The sequence below is a fragment of the Nicotiana sylvestris genome, chromosome 7 (assembly GCF_000393655.2).
Source record: "Nicotiana sylvestris chromosome 7, ASM39365v2, whole genome shotgun sequence".
In the NCBI taxonomy this organism is placed as follows: Eukaryota; Viridiplantae; Streptophyta; class Magnoliopsida; order Solanales; family Solanaceae; genus Nicotiana; species Nicotiana sylvestris.
The window spans coordinates 145,934,105-145,947,609 of NC_091063.1; the positions used below are offsets into that span (position 1 = coordinate 145,934,105).

Genomic DNA, 13,505 nt, shown 5'->3' on the forward strand with positions numbered 1-13,505 from the left:
ATGAAGGAAGAGTTAAAATCCATGAAATACAACAAAATCCGGGATCTTGTTGAATTGCCAGAAAGTTCTAAAAGAATCGGGTGTAGATGGGTCTTTAAGACCAAGCGCGATTCAAATGGCAATATTGAGAGATACAAAGCTAGACTTGTTGCCAAGGGTTATACTCAGAAAGGAGGCATTGATTATAAGGAGACCTTTTCGCCGGTCTCAAAGAAAGGCTCCTTAAGAATTATTATGGCTTTGGTGGCTCATTATGATTTAGAGTTACACCAAATGAATGTGAAAACTGCCTTTCTTAATGGAGACCTCGAGGAAGAAGTTTATATGGACCAACCAGAGGGTTTCGAAACTAAAGGAAAAGGTCAAATGATGTGTAAACTAAAGAAGTCAATACATGGACTTAAACAAGCCTCACGACAATGGTATATAAAGTTTAATGATACCATAACATCTTTTGGATTTGTGGAAAATACCGTTGATCGGTGTATATACTAAAAGATAAGTGGGAGCAAGTTTATATTTTTAGTCCTATATGTTGATGATATTCTACTTGCTGCTAATGATTTAGGTATATTGCGTGAGACTAAAGATTTTCTCTCTAAGAATTTTGAAATGAAAGATATGGGTAAGGCATCCTATGTGATAGGAATAGAAATATTCCGTGATAGATCACAAGGATTATTGGGATTGTCTCAGAAAGGCTATATCGAAAGAGTTCTAGAGAGATTTAACATGAATAATTGTTCAGCAGAAATTGTTCCAATTCAAAAAGGGGACAAATTTAGTCTCATGCAATGCCCTAAGAATGATGTAGAATGAAAGGAAATGGAATCAATTCCTTACTCTTCAATTGTTGGTAGTCTGATGTATGCTCAGACTTGCACAGGACCGGATATTAGTTTTGCGGTCGGAATGCTAGGAAGATATCAGAGTAACCCAGGAATTGATCATTGGAAAGCTGCAAAGAAAGTTTTGAGGTACCTGAAAGGAACGAAGGATTACATGCTCATGTATAGGAGATCCAAGCATTTGAAAGTTGTTGGATACTCGGATTCAGATTTCGCTGGATGTATTGACACTAGAAAATCCATGTTTGGTTATTTGTTCCAATTAGCTGAAGGAACAATTTCGTGGAAGAGTGCCAAACAGTCTGTTATTGCTACATCCACGATGGAAGCAGAATTTGTGGCATGTTTTGAAGCCACAATTCATGCATTATGGCTGCGAAACTTTATTTCAGGACTTGGGGTTGTCGACACCATTACCAAGCCGCTGAAAATTTACTGTGATAATTCTGCAGCAGTATTCTTCTCCAAGAACGATAAGTACTCCCAAGGTGCCAAACATATGGAATTGAAGTACTTTACCGTCAAGGAGGAAGTTCAGAAACAAAGAGTGTCACTTGAGCATATTAGAACTGATCTCATGATTGCAGATCCGTTAACGAAAGGTTTACAACCAAAGATATTTAAAGAACATGTACATCGAATGGGTCTTGGCTGTACTTATGATTGATGTATTTCTGATGTTTTGACACTCTGAGCTCATTTATATGTTTCTGATATACATTAATGATTTCCTGTTTCTCATAATGGTGTACACATTATTGTTTTGAGATATTACAGGATAAGTCTCAAGGAGACATTATTGTGGACCATAATATTTTATAGCTTATGAACCTGATATGATAAATTACTAATGTTGTAGTATATGGAAGGGAGTATGTAGACAAATTATGTATAACCGCCATAACTCACATTTACTAGTTTATCGTATTGTGGTATTTATGATGGACATTATAGAAGAGATTTGTTTATGCGCAACTAATGTTCCTATATTAAATATTAATATTATGTGATTATTGGGCCAAGTGGGAGAATGTAAACTATTTTCTTACGTGTATGTGGCCCAATAAGATTAGGCCCATAATTAATATTTAATTAATGAGCAAATCTCATCCGTCCGATCGGTTACTTGATGGACGTACCGGATTAAGTGAGAACCTCTATAAATTGGTCCTCTCCCCACCCATTAGGGTTACCGTATTTTTATTCTCTCTTCCATCTCTAAAGGCGGCGGTAACATAAAGTTAGGGCAAGAGGCGAGAAACCAGTTTTGAATTAACGCTTCCGCTTCAAGATAATGGATTCCGCTTCAGATATGTTTTCTATGGCAATTACATGTAAGATTATCATATTCAAGATCCTGGTATGAATTAAAGTTTATGCTTACACTGATTGGCAAACTTGGCACACAGTAGTATCACATAAAATTATCCTTAAACAAATTTCAAAAAGAAAAAGGCCAAAATACTTTTTATTATAACTAACAATTTTTTTTTTTACATTCATAAGATTAAAATTCACCCTCTCAGCAGTAATAATCTTTGATTTTAATAAGTTCATAATTCATATATTGAATTTACCCATTCTGCCGCAGATCTTCTGGCTTCCACCTGCTTCTCCTTGAGTTTGTTCTAGCTCCCAGAAGAAATTATCCACCATTTTGTTTCTTTTTGGTTTAGACGATGACAACAACAATTATGCCTTAATTTCAAACGAGTAGTCGGCTCTATGCTTTCTCATTGACAAATGCTTCATTTAAATTTATCTCAAACCAATACCATACAAATAAATATAAAAGTATTTAAAAACATATCAGACCGAAAGATTATTAGAAAACGCACGCAAAAGTAAACATACTAATATGGCTAAAACATATATATTTTCAACTAACTGATCTAGCTAAGTAGATAGAAGATGACCAAAAAAGCATAGATGCGATATACTTTTAAGAGAGTAAAACACCTATATTTTTATTTCATTTTTATACAATAAAAATTCCAAAATCAGAATTGACTTATGGTATCTTTACAATTTTCTACCCGGGAGGGGGGGGGGGGGTAATCTCTAATATCAACTGTCCAATTATGCTGCTGAGGAAGAAGCACTAGGGGAACTTGGCTCAATATGTTTCCTTCTAGTTGCTCTAATGTAACAAAAAATTGCCACAAAGAATGTTGTTGCTAAGCCTCCAAGAATAATTCCACCTCCAAAAATTGACTTATCAATTAAATGATGATGCTTAATCTTGATTTCATGAGCTTCATCAACTTCATTAATCTCTTGTTGATGTGGAGAACCAACTTCTTTAGAAAAATTGTTCCTCCCTTCTTCTTGATGATGTTTTCCAAGTTTTCGAATCGAAAGTGATGGACTAGAAGCAGGAGAACTTGCAAAATTTGTTGCATTTTCAGCCATGGCAAGATACACAAATGTTTCTGTTAGGATCAAGAAAAGAACAAGAAACTTAGACATGGTTGTGTATTATTCTTGATATGTTTGATGATTTTTGGCTTGTTCTTTGAGGTAATGTTGCTTAGGACAGTGTATTGATAACCTTATATATAGAGGTTTTCAATGGAAGATTTCATAACCATTCATGTGGTAGGATGGAAAGTTCCCTTTGTATTAATTAGACTGTTTTTTGAAGAATAATTTAATTGTTGTTATGTAATTGTCTGCAAAGTGGGGGAAATCAAAGAAAATGCACGTGGAACCGATAGAATATTTGAAATACCTACTGAATTAATGAAGGGAACATGATGTTTCATTGTAATGTTTGTGATGCATTTACTTTGAAATATTACTCTAAATTTGATTAGTATAATGGAAGGTACAGATCTCAATAAATGTAAAGTTGAATCTTTTATTGGGGGCTGTGGCCTTCCCTGGCTTAGTTTATAATTAGAAACTCTAAACAGCTGTGTCTAATAGTTAAACTTAATTTGACAGTTGTAATCTAGCAAAATGCACAAAGAAACCGAGATGAAGTTTCTATATTAAACACTAATGAATCGTGCTGTACTATCCTTAACCTAAGGGTTCCTGTTCCTAAGTAAAGAACTTTTGAGCTTCAGCTTTTAGCAAGTTTTAGTCATGTTCGTTGATAGGCCGAGCCTGGATTTTAACTTTGTGGGTTTTGAATTTTAGAACCAACTTCAAGTACTATTAATTGGATTCTAAATTTAATATTTATACATATTTAATGAATTTCTTAACAGAAATACACTGTTTGAGCAAAAGTTACCGAGTTCCGTCGAACCGGCATGCGGGCTTCTAGCTCTGCCCCTGTGTTCATTCTATATATGTGTGTGTAAACACCGGGTGCAGATACGGGTTTTCACAAAGGAAAATTAATCACCAGTAAGTGAGATTTTCTTGTCCATAGTGTTAAAGGAAACAATAGCCAAATCTTTTTATTGAACTTAGTATTAAGAGCAAAAACAGGTTTGTGAATTTTTCTTTCAACAAAAAATTCCAATATGAAATTTCAGAAGTTGCGTGACTTTACAATAATTGAACCAAGAATCTACGAATATCTGAAATTTTTTCCTCGACCAAAACCACAATTTATAAACATTTTATGCGAAACATTGCAAAGGGTACACGAATATACCAACATGGAAAAATTTCACCAAAATGAGAATCTGAATCTAATTGATTACTAAATTTCTATTATCAATGTGCTACTGTCCCATATATATGATGCAGCCAAAACATACAATTTTGCTTTGGATCATTTGTTCTTTATAATGTGATAGCTTAAAACAACATTTCACAAAATTCGATTGTTGTCTTGTTAATGTTGCAACTCTGTATCAAGGAAATCCGGGATGTGGTGAAACAGAAAAATTCCCCTTTTAAGGAACACCTCAGAAACGGACATGATCAGAGACGGACTTATGTTGTAAAGACAGGGATCACTGACACCCGAAAAGTTTGGCAAAAATTTCATCTATACAAATATATATCTTTAAAAAATAGTGATATTAATAGTGAAACTCTATATACAAAGTAGATTTTGGTTGAATGCAAAAAATACAATCGCGCCCTTCAAATCCTAGGTCATAATAGGGGCAAGTGCAGAGATGATCATTCTAAGAGGGACTCCTTAAAGATTAGCCAGTACTTATTTTGTCCTAAAATTTTAAACTAAAAATTCCAACTTCAGTACAACTCTGGACATTTTTGTCCTGGAAAACTGAAATTCAAGACATGCTGGCTAATTACTAAATAGCAGCCTTTTAGAGTGGCTACCTGATATAATTTCTACGACATAATAAGCAATTTATAACATTACTAGTCAAGGAAAGCATTTGCAGAACCCTTTTTTTATGGATTTGAATAACTATGATGCCCAGCAAATGGGAAACACTCGATGTATAAAATAAAGGCAAATTTGGACCAAAGACGCCATAATAATTCCATAATATTTACTATTACTTGCATGCCAGCTCACTGTCCCATCTTCTATTATGAAAAACTTGTTGCATTCATTTTAAAACAGAGATATTTGCTGGCAAAGTGAAGGCCAGTTGAAGATCCTGCAATTATCAAAACCAACAGGGGCGATGCGTTTGTTAGTTGCACGTGCACACCGGTCTGGAGCTGATGTTTTCAATTATGTAGCAATGGGGCAGAAGGCCACATGTATGTTCTCATAAATCCGGCATTCACGTAGTAGACCTACCCTAATTAGTGACTGCTTTCACAGCTTGTATAGGTCACACATAAACAACTTTACAATTACTCGGAGAACAACATTATGCACTATTTGTTGACAACTGGATTATGCACGTAACAAAAATGGTGAACTTGGACAACTTTTTATAATGCACTTTTATGATAACCATGATTATAAAATCGTTGGGACCAAGTATACCAAAACTTGGTGAAATGAACTGAGCCTAAAATTGGGATTAAATGATTAATTTCATGATTAATAGGTTGAGCTGATCATTTAGAAGCTACCAGCTGACAAAATTATATCGAAGAGAAACCAAAGAGGATCCTTCCTTGCACCAACCAAATCTATGGCATGTGCGATTCTTAGGACATCAAAATTTACACTAGAGAATGACTGCTTAATTGAAGAAAATTAGGGAGATTTCCCACCTATGATTATCGACTTTGATAAAAATTTAACTCCGACTAGAAATGAGCAAATCATTCAACCAAATGCTTCAAAGGAGCTGCGGAACAAAATGATCAGAGGAAAATCAGAATTACATTAAACATAGATACATGATATAATAAAACTCAAGCTTAACTATAATGTAAACCTGATTTTAAATTTTCATGCGTCTATTGGTACTATTATAACATTAATCATAAAATCCAGGAACAAAAAAGAAAGAAAGAAGGATAGAAAAGTGCCAACAGGACAACTACTTCAGTCCAAGCCTCAAAAAGGCCCATCATGCTGCAAAGGCTCAACATTTAGATGAGAAGCTTTTCAATGGCATCCTGCACAAGGGAAGAAACAAGGATTTTAGTATTATTACACAGGGGAAGAATAAGTATATAAATAGACAAACAAACCCTTTGGAATATTACCTTTAATTGTTGTATTTGAGATTTCAACTGGCTTCCCTCATTGCTTGTCACTGAACAAGCAATTACAGGTCGGGTGACACCACATGCCCGGCCAAGAGCTTGCTTTGAAGGGACAAAGACATAGGGCACATTCTGAAAGTACGAGGAGGGAACGATGACAGCAAAAAGTTAGAACTCTTTATTTAAATCCAAGCTTGCCTGTTATCTAAAATATTATTTGAATAATGTAGCTATTTAGCACCAAATATTGGAAACAGTAGGGAAAATTGCAAAATTGAAAGATATGAGCATTCATACTCAGATCATTGTTCAAAGACTACATATCAAAATTATGGGTATAACTATCACTCAGACCATGCAGATGCACTGAAGAAACAGTTTGAGATCGTAAAAGACTACATAAATCAATAACAAATAAATATATTTGTGTAGAAGCAGGTTAGTTTAACCTATTATATCAACAATAACATCCCTTACAACTGTTTACTCCTAATATGATTTCTCCTTTTTTAGCTGTCAATGTTTTTTCCACATATGATGATCCAGACGTAATCAGAAGTACAGTGCATTTTCTTATCATTGATAATGATGTCCTTATTCCAATTTAAATACACTCACAAAATAAAACTGTATGGGAGTAAGTTATGTTATACAATTCTCTTTGTTTATAAGCAGAGTAGCAACCCCTTAATGCTGATAAGCAGTGCAACAATTCCTTGTAGATGAAAGATTACCCCCAGGGCTTGCTTTGGTTCAATGGAAAAGGTACACTACAAGTGATGTATGGTAGGCGCATGTCATGAGTTCAAATCCTAGCTGGTTAACCAAGTATACTATTTAAGAAAGTGAACGGATTCACAAGTCACCTTATAGTAACAGTCGCTGAAAATTTCATAATTCGTGTCACAAAATGACTAGAAAATCTATACATAGATACTAGCTTCGTCTTTTTAGGTTTACTTTCAAGACAAAAAGAAATATTACATGTCAAAACATAGAATAAAACAGGAAACAGCTACAAGACTCTTGTTTAATACAAACTCTTCAAAATAATGAGTTTATAAACTGGACTGCAGATAACATACACCAGGTTTCAATAGAGCCTGATATCACAATAGCGTAACATCACACAAAAGACTTACAGACATAACTCTTGAAAAGTGCAATAATTAAAACCTAAAAAAAGGGGTCAAGTTCTAATCTTGATTTAGCCAGAGTTAGTCCACTACTGAATAAAAAAGTCACAACCCCAAAAAGGGTGAAAAGATAAAGACTTTTTGAAGGAAAAAAGCAAAAGGCAAACAATAAATCACCTTATCTTCAGCAAGGAGCGGAAGGTGAAGAAGGATTTCAAGGGGCTCAGTATCTGCTGCCATTACAACAAATTCTGAAATTCCTCTGTTTAGTGTCTTTGTGGCTGAAACAGAACCAAAAAGACTCAGTTTTCTCTATATTCAGTTAAGCAGTAAACATACAACTCATGAGCAACACATTCGCATCACAACAAAAAAAAAATCATATCTTTAAGTCTCAACATTATAACATTCTTAGTGGCTGAAACAAAACCTAACTCAGTTTTCCCAATCCTTAGTTAAGCACTAAACATAAGCGCAACTCATTCAGCAAAGACCATATAATAAAGTTTCAAAACAATATTTCTTCTGTCCCAATTTATTGTGATGGTCTTTTTAGTCTGTTCCAAGAAACACAATACATTTCTATATTAAGAAACAATTTAACTTCAAACTTCCAATTTTATCCTTAGTGAAAAAGATTTATAGTCAAGAAAATGTCTATTGATTATTTTTATACACAAGTTTCAAAAATCTTTTTTTCTTAAACTTTGTGCCTAGTCAAACACCATCAAATAAAATGTGACGAGGGAGTAAAAGTTTTTGTGGCTGAAATGAAAGCAAACCCAGTTTCTCCATTTTTAGTTAAGCACTAACCATAAGAGTAACTTATTCACCAAAAGACCATATCATAAATGTTAAAAGATGTACATTCTTTGTGCCTATTATCCCCAAAAAAAGATTCTTTCCTTTTTGGGGGCTGAAAAGAAACTAACCCAATTTTCTTTATCTTTAGTTAAGTTAAGCAGTAAAATACAAAAATTATAAAAGCAGCATAACAATAATTAAAAGACCATATAAAATATATATGACCTTCATTAGCACCCTTTTTAAGCTGCTTATAGTTAGCAGCTTGTTGAACCAAATCCATTATAGTCGTTGTAAGCTGCGAATCAGCAAGTGGGTATGCCTTTGGGTTCACAGTTTCTGTTGCCTGCAATTAATCAATTACAAAAACAAAACAAAAAATTTAATTGTGTATTAGAACAAGCAATAAAAAGAATGAGTTTCAATAAAGTTCAGCAAAAGAACACAAAATTAGAGAGAGAGAGAGAGAACCATGGTAGCCGCGAGTAGAGAGAACTGTTGGTAGAAAGAGGAATTTAGGGTTTATGGAAAATGCTAAGGTTTAAGGGGGACGAAGGGGGCTCTGTTTAAGTTATTGCCGTACAGTCTATAAATTAGGTTATTCTGCGGAGCTACTGTCTATTGTCAAAGCCATAATATCTCAATTACTTTTCCCTTTTCTTTTTCTTTTTTCGTTCACGTTTATTTTTTATTTTATTTTTCGTTTGTTTCTTTGCTTTATCCCACGGATGAAAAAATCTTTATTCAATTTTATAATTGTATTACGTCAATTATGCTCGTCTCAGACTAATTCACGAGTCAGCTCTTATAACTTGTATCGGGTAAACTTATTCATAAAGATTAGAACGAATGAGGTCACTTAAAGTTGGTAATTGAAATTTTTAGATTGTTTTACAAATACTTCATTCGTTGAAATATTCTCTTAAAATATTTTACGAATAATTTATTCTTCCTCAGCATCTGAAATGTTTTTATACCAAATTCAAATTTATTTACCAAATGATACTTGAAATATAGATTACTTCTTCATTTATTTATGTGCTTTTATCTAATGTAGTTAATGTTTTTTTACATTTATTCTAACTTAACTTAAGAGGAACTTTTGGAAACTATCGTGCTCTTACCGTCCCGTGTCCCGTCCCGCCCCAAGTTAAACGGGATGGCCAATGTTAAACGGGACATGGGATGGGACGGGACGAGCATTTCGTCCCGTTTGTCCTGTCCCATTACGTCCCGTTTTGTCCCGCGAGTTTTTATGGTATATTTGTGGAATTTCTGTTGTATTTGGTTAGTATACAATAAATCCAACTTATGCACCGGCCATTAATGAAATGATTGCAAAATTTTAAAAGTATTTTTTCTTTATTCCCCAAGTTTATTTAATTTCTACAATACTTAACCCATATTTAAAATTAAGAGGTGCAAATGGACTTGTTCGTAAAATTTATCAAAATTTAGCAATTCAAGAATATGAACAACCATCTCTCGAAGACTTCCAAGTTAACATATATTCTTATGCTAGAATCTAGATCAATGTTTGATAAATATAAATCTATAGAAACAACAAGTGGCGAAACTGCTCCTTCTACTTCTAAGTCTAGAGTAGAAATTCTTATGGGAAGATATGGATGATATAACATGTTTTGATTCCTCTATTGATGATGAACTTGATTCTTAGCACCGGAGAATGCTTTTAGTGCAACAATATTTCAAATCGGAGATCATAGACATTCATTAGCAGAGGACAACCTAGAGATTTCCGTATTATTCAGAGATTGGATTATGCAGAAAGAAGAAATCTTGGTTTTAAAAAATTAAACACTAGGGAAGAAGAAAAATACAATGAGATATTTAGCACTGGGACCGATGACGGCATGGAGCTCATAGAACATCAATCAATACTGCCAATTCCAGAACAATGTCCGAGAGATATTATTGATAAGTTACAAAGAAGCTATATAGGAGCTTACAAATATTAGTATGATAATTTGTAATTGGCTACGAAGAGGCCTAGTTCAAACAGAACCCTTCCTAGAAGGTGGTTGCGTAGATTATGTGCTCTTCAAAAGAATTATATTTGTATTTGAGATTTGAAAGTTCCATTAATAAAAAAAAGGATCTAAGCGTTGAATTTTTTTTATATGAATTGTCTTAGTTATTTAATAGTTAATACTTTGAAATGATATTAAATAAATTATAACGCTATTATAAATTTACAATTACTAGAATATTTCATTACAAGTCTTTTGTTTTAATATTTTACAATTCTGTACTTAGTTTTCTAATTTTCGTTTAAACATAATAACATTTAAGTTTATTAAATAAGTCAAAAATCTAGCCGTTGCAAACTTTAAAAACATAGTAATTTTTTAAAAAATTAGACATTTTTTTTAAAAGAAAATACACTTAAGGCCCACGAACCCGTCCCGTCCCGTTTGTTAGCGGGACGGGATGGCACGACCGTTTCGTCCCGTTTGTCCTGTCCCGTTTCGTCCCGTCCCGCCACCGTCCCGCTTAAATGTCGTCCCGTCCCGTCCTGTTAATTTCGGCCCGTTCCGTCCCGTTGGACAGTCATAGTGATAACTCAGGTCAACACGGGCCCAATATTATAAAAGTTAAAACTGTCATTTTTTATCAAACTTGTTTTGAGATGAAATTGCATATGTTAACAGTTGATGCATGTAAATTATTATCAAATAGATCTCTGCAAGTAATGTTAAGTCATTGATATTATATAAATAATACCACAGCTTAAACATTAAGGCATTAGTAAAAATATTCAAATTGTCTTCTATCAAACTACTAATGTACGATTTGTTCCCAAGAATCTTGATTTTACAACTCTGAACCCTAAGACCTTGACATCAAACACTTCTACCAAGATGCTATTGTTAGGGATATAGTAGATATGCCCTAAATCCAATCTCATATTTGATGATTTGAACATATTTTTCTGAACGTTATTTGATATAAAAATATATGGCATATGATATTCTTTTATCATAGTTATTATTAATTGTTTGATTAATTTGATAAGGTCTTTGATTAAATTTTGAGATTTGTCATCGTGATAGAGATCATGATAATGAGAGCAAAGTCTCTTACAATTTAATCTAAATTTGTTCTTGATCGTATGATTATTAATTTGGACATTAGTAATCCGGTTAGATCAATATTTATGTGATTGTCTTTATGGAATAAAGATTAGTTGATCTCATTAACTGACTCACATAGATAGATGATGCATATAGAGATATGATCATTGAACCGACTCATTGGATAATTCCTAATGGTTAGAATTACCATAAACTGTCAATAAGATATTCTCTTGAAGAATGTGATGTAAGAGTTTCCTTTGACCTAATAAGATATTCTCTTAATTTGTTGTGCTTCAATACTAGACACATATGACCCTAGGGCGATAGTGAAAGGATATTGGGTACGATTGAATATTTGTAGAATCAGTGATTGATCAAGATGGAATCTGTCAACTCTTGGTAGTGAGTTTAAGCTCTATGTTGTCATGAATTATAAACGACCAAATTAAAACCTTGGCTAGGGCAATTGAATGAAAGAAGAAAAGAGTTTCTTAGGTCATTCAATGGTCGATTATACATGACATGAACACATAGTTGGTCGCCTATTAGGATTTGACAGTTGAACCATATTCTAGGGTGATCCAGAGTTATAAGGACAGAAGGAAGTACTACTTTATTCTTCTACAGGTTTGTGAGGGTAAATTGTATACTTCATGTTATCCGATCGTTAAGGAGTGTTGCTAGACGCCACCCTTGATTAGTATATTGATCTGATTAATGTACTACCGGCTTAGTATTGAACCTATGGGGTCGCATACTAACGAGTGTTCCGATCTTTGCTAAAAGATTAATTACTTTATTATTTGATAATTAAATTAAAGAATTTGATTAGTCAAATAAATTTAGTTATTAGTCCAAATGAAATATTATTATATTCTTTGCTAGCACATGGGATATAATTAATATTGTGAACAAATTGACGCTTTCTATTTAGAATAGAAATTTGAATTGTATCTCTGGATTAAAATATATATGTGATATATATTAATATTGAGTTATATAAAGGTTGTATATACAATATAATTTATTCTTGTAATCCAATTTTGAATTGGATCAAGTAATTAATGTTAATTCAACGTGTAAGCTGGCTGTCATATACCCATTTGGAATGGAATTCAATTTTCCAATTGAAAGATTCTATGAAGTTCAATTATGGAACAAACTTTGCAAAAAAAAAAAAAAATTGGAAAAGCACGGCTTACTTTTCCTTAACCTAGTGGAAAAGTATTATTTACGTGATACAAATATGTATATATATAAATCACGGTGAAAACTAAACAGTGTACAAAAAGGTTTGGAAGAGCTGCACAAATAAAAGAGAGTATACTTTGAGAAGGAAAATTAGTTTCCTTGTACTGTTACGTTAAAGCTGAAATTTTGAGAAAAATTCAGCCTGGTATTTTCGTTTTATTTATTCGCGGGTTTCGCTGATGACATAGTTGATAGCAAGGATAGGTCTCGGTGTGAATACGCATAGATTCTTCGCACTATCGAAGGATTTGAAACGAGACTTTCTTCACCAGGTACGTCTTAGATCCGATCTATTGACATGTAAATAAATTTTAAACACGAAAAGATCTGCCTAGGATTGTTATTGTCTTCCGTTGCGTGTTATGAACACCTATATGCAATCCTACTGTGGTATCAGAGCGATGGTTTCTCGTGTCTAAAATTTATTTACGAAACATTTTAAGATTATATTTGAAGAGCTAAAATCACAATACGTGTGTATTGTGCAATATTCAAATTGTTTGAATGCATATTACATTGATATTATTTTATTGTAAATAAAATATGTATTTATACAAGTTAAACTACTGAGATAGTTCGTAACTTGAATTTGAAATTTTGTATTAGATACGACAGGTATCTATAATAGGTTATTGGATTCTATTGTTATTTTTAATTGTTATTAGTTCATGAGATGTTAATTAATAATAATATTTTGGCATGAATTATTTTTATTTGATATATGTGATATATAAGATAAACATGTTAGAAGAATGTTGAATTTCGTTTTTATGTCGCATGCTTGTCCGTTACATAATTTTGAATTATTTATTACATGT

The 13,505-nt window shown here is 33.1% G+C and overlaps 3 protein-coding genes across 3 annotated transcripts; 1 reads left to right on the forward strand and 2 right to left on the reverse strand.

Moving 5' to 3' along the window:
- Nucleotides 1-825: 825 nt before the first annotated feature.
- On the forward strand, nucleotides 826-1,515 carry LOC138873906 (secreted RxLR effector protein 161-like). Its single transcript, XM_070152394.1, has one exon. The coding sequence runs from the start codon at nucleotides 826-828 to the stop codon at nucleotides 1,513-1,515; it is 690 nt and encodes a 229-aa protein (XP_070008495.1).
- A 1,412-nt stretch (nucleotides 1,516-2,927) lies between these two features.
- LOC104246089 (uncharacterized) lies at nucleotides 2,928-3,317 on the reverse strand. Its single transcript, XM_009801831.1, has one exon. The coding sequence runs from the start codon at nucleotides 3,315-3,317 to the stop codon at nucleotides 2,928-2,930; it is 390 nt and encodes a 129-aa protein (XP_009800133.1).
- A 2,733-nt stretch (nucleotides 3,318-6,050) lies between these two features.
- On the reverse strand, nucleotides 6,051-8,970 carry LOC104246088 (uncharacterized). The gene is made up of 5 exons (XM_009801829.2): nucleotides 8,810-8,970; nucleotides 8,564-8,684; nucleotides 7,712-7,815; nucleotides 6,399-6,530; nucleotides 6,051-6,308 (listed from the first exon to the last, which is right to left on the reverse strand). Exons 1-5 carry the CDS (start codon nucleotides 8,810-8,812, stop codon nucleotides 6,282-6,284), a joined length of 387 nt encoding a protein of 128 aa, XP_009800131.1. The 5' UTR covers nucleotides 8,813-8,970; the 3' UTR covers nucleotides 6,051-6,281.
- Between the last annotated feature and the right edge of the window lie 4,535 nt (nucleotides 8,971-13,505).

Coding starts and splice junctions, on each gene's coding strand:
- LOC104246088 (XM_009801829.2), bottom strand. Junction 6,531..7,711: donor CGCTCCTTGCTGAAGATAAG/GTGATTTATTGT, acceptor TCGTACTTTCAG/AATGTGCCCTATGTCTTTGT. Junction 6,309..6,398: donor CTCAAATACAACAATTAAAG/GTAATATTCCAA, acceptor TCCCTTGTGCAG/GATGCCATTGAAAAGCTTCT.
- LOC104246089 (XM_009801831.1), bottom strand. CDS start 3,317: ATGTCTAAGTTTCTTGTTCTTTTCTTGATCCTAACAGAAACATTTGTG.
- LOC138873906 (XM_070152394.1), top strand. CDS start 826: ATGGAATCAATTCCTTACTCTTCAATTGTTGGTAGTCTGATGTATGCT.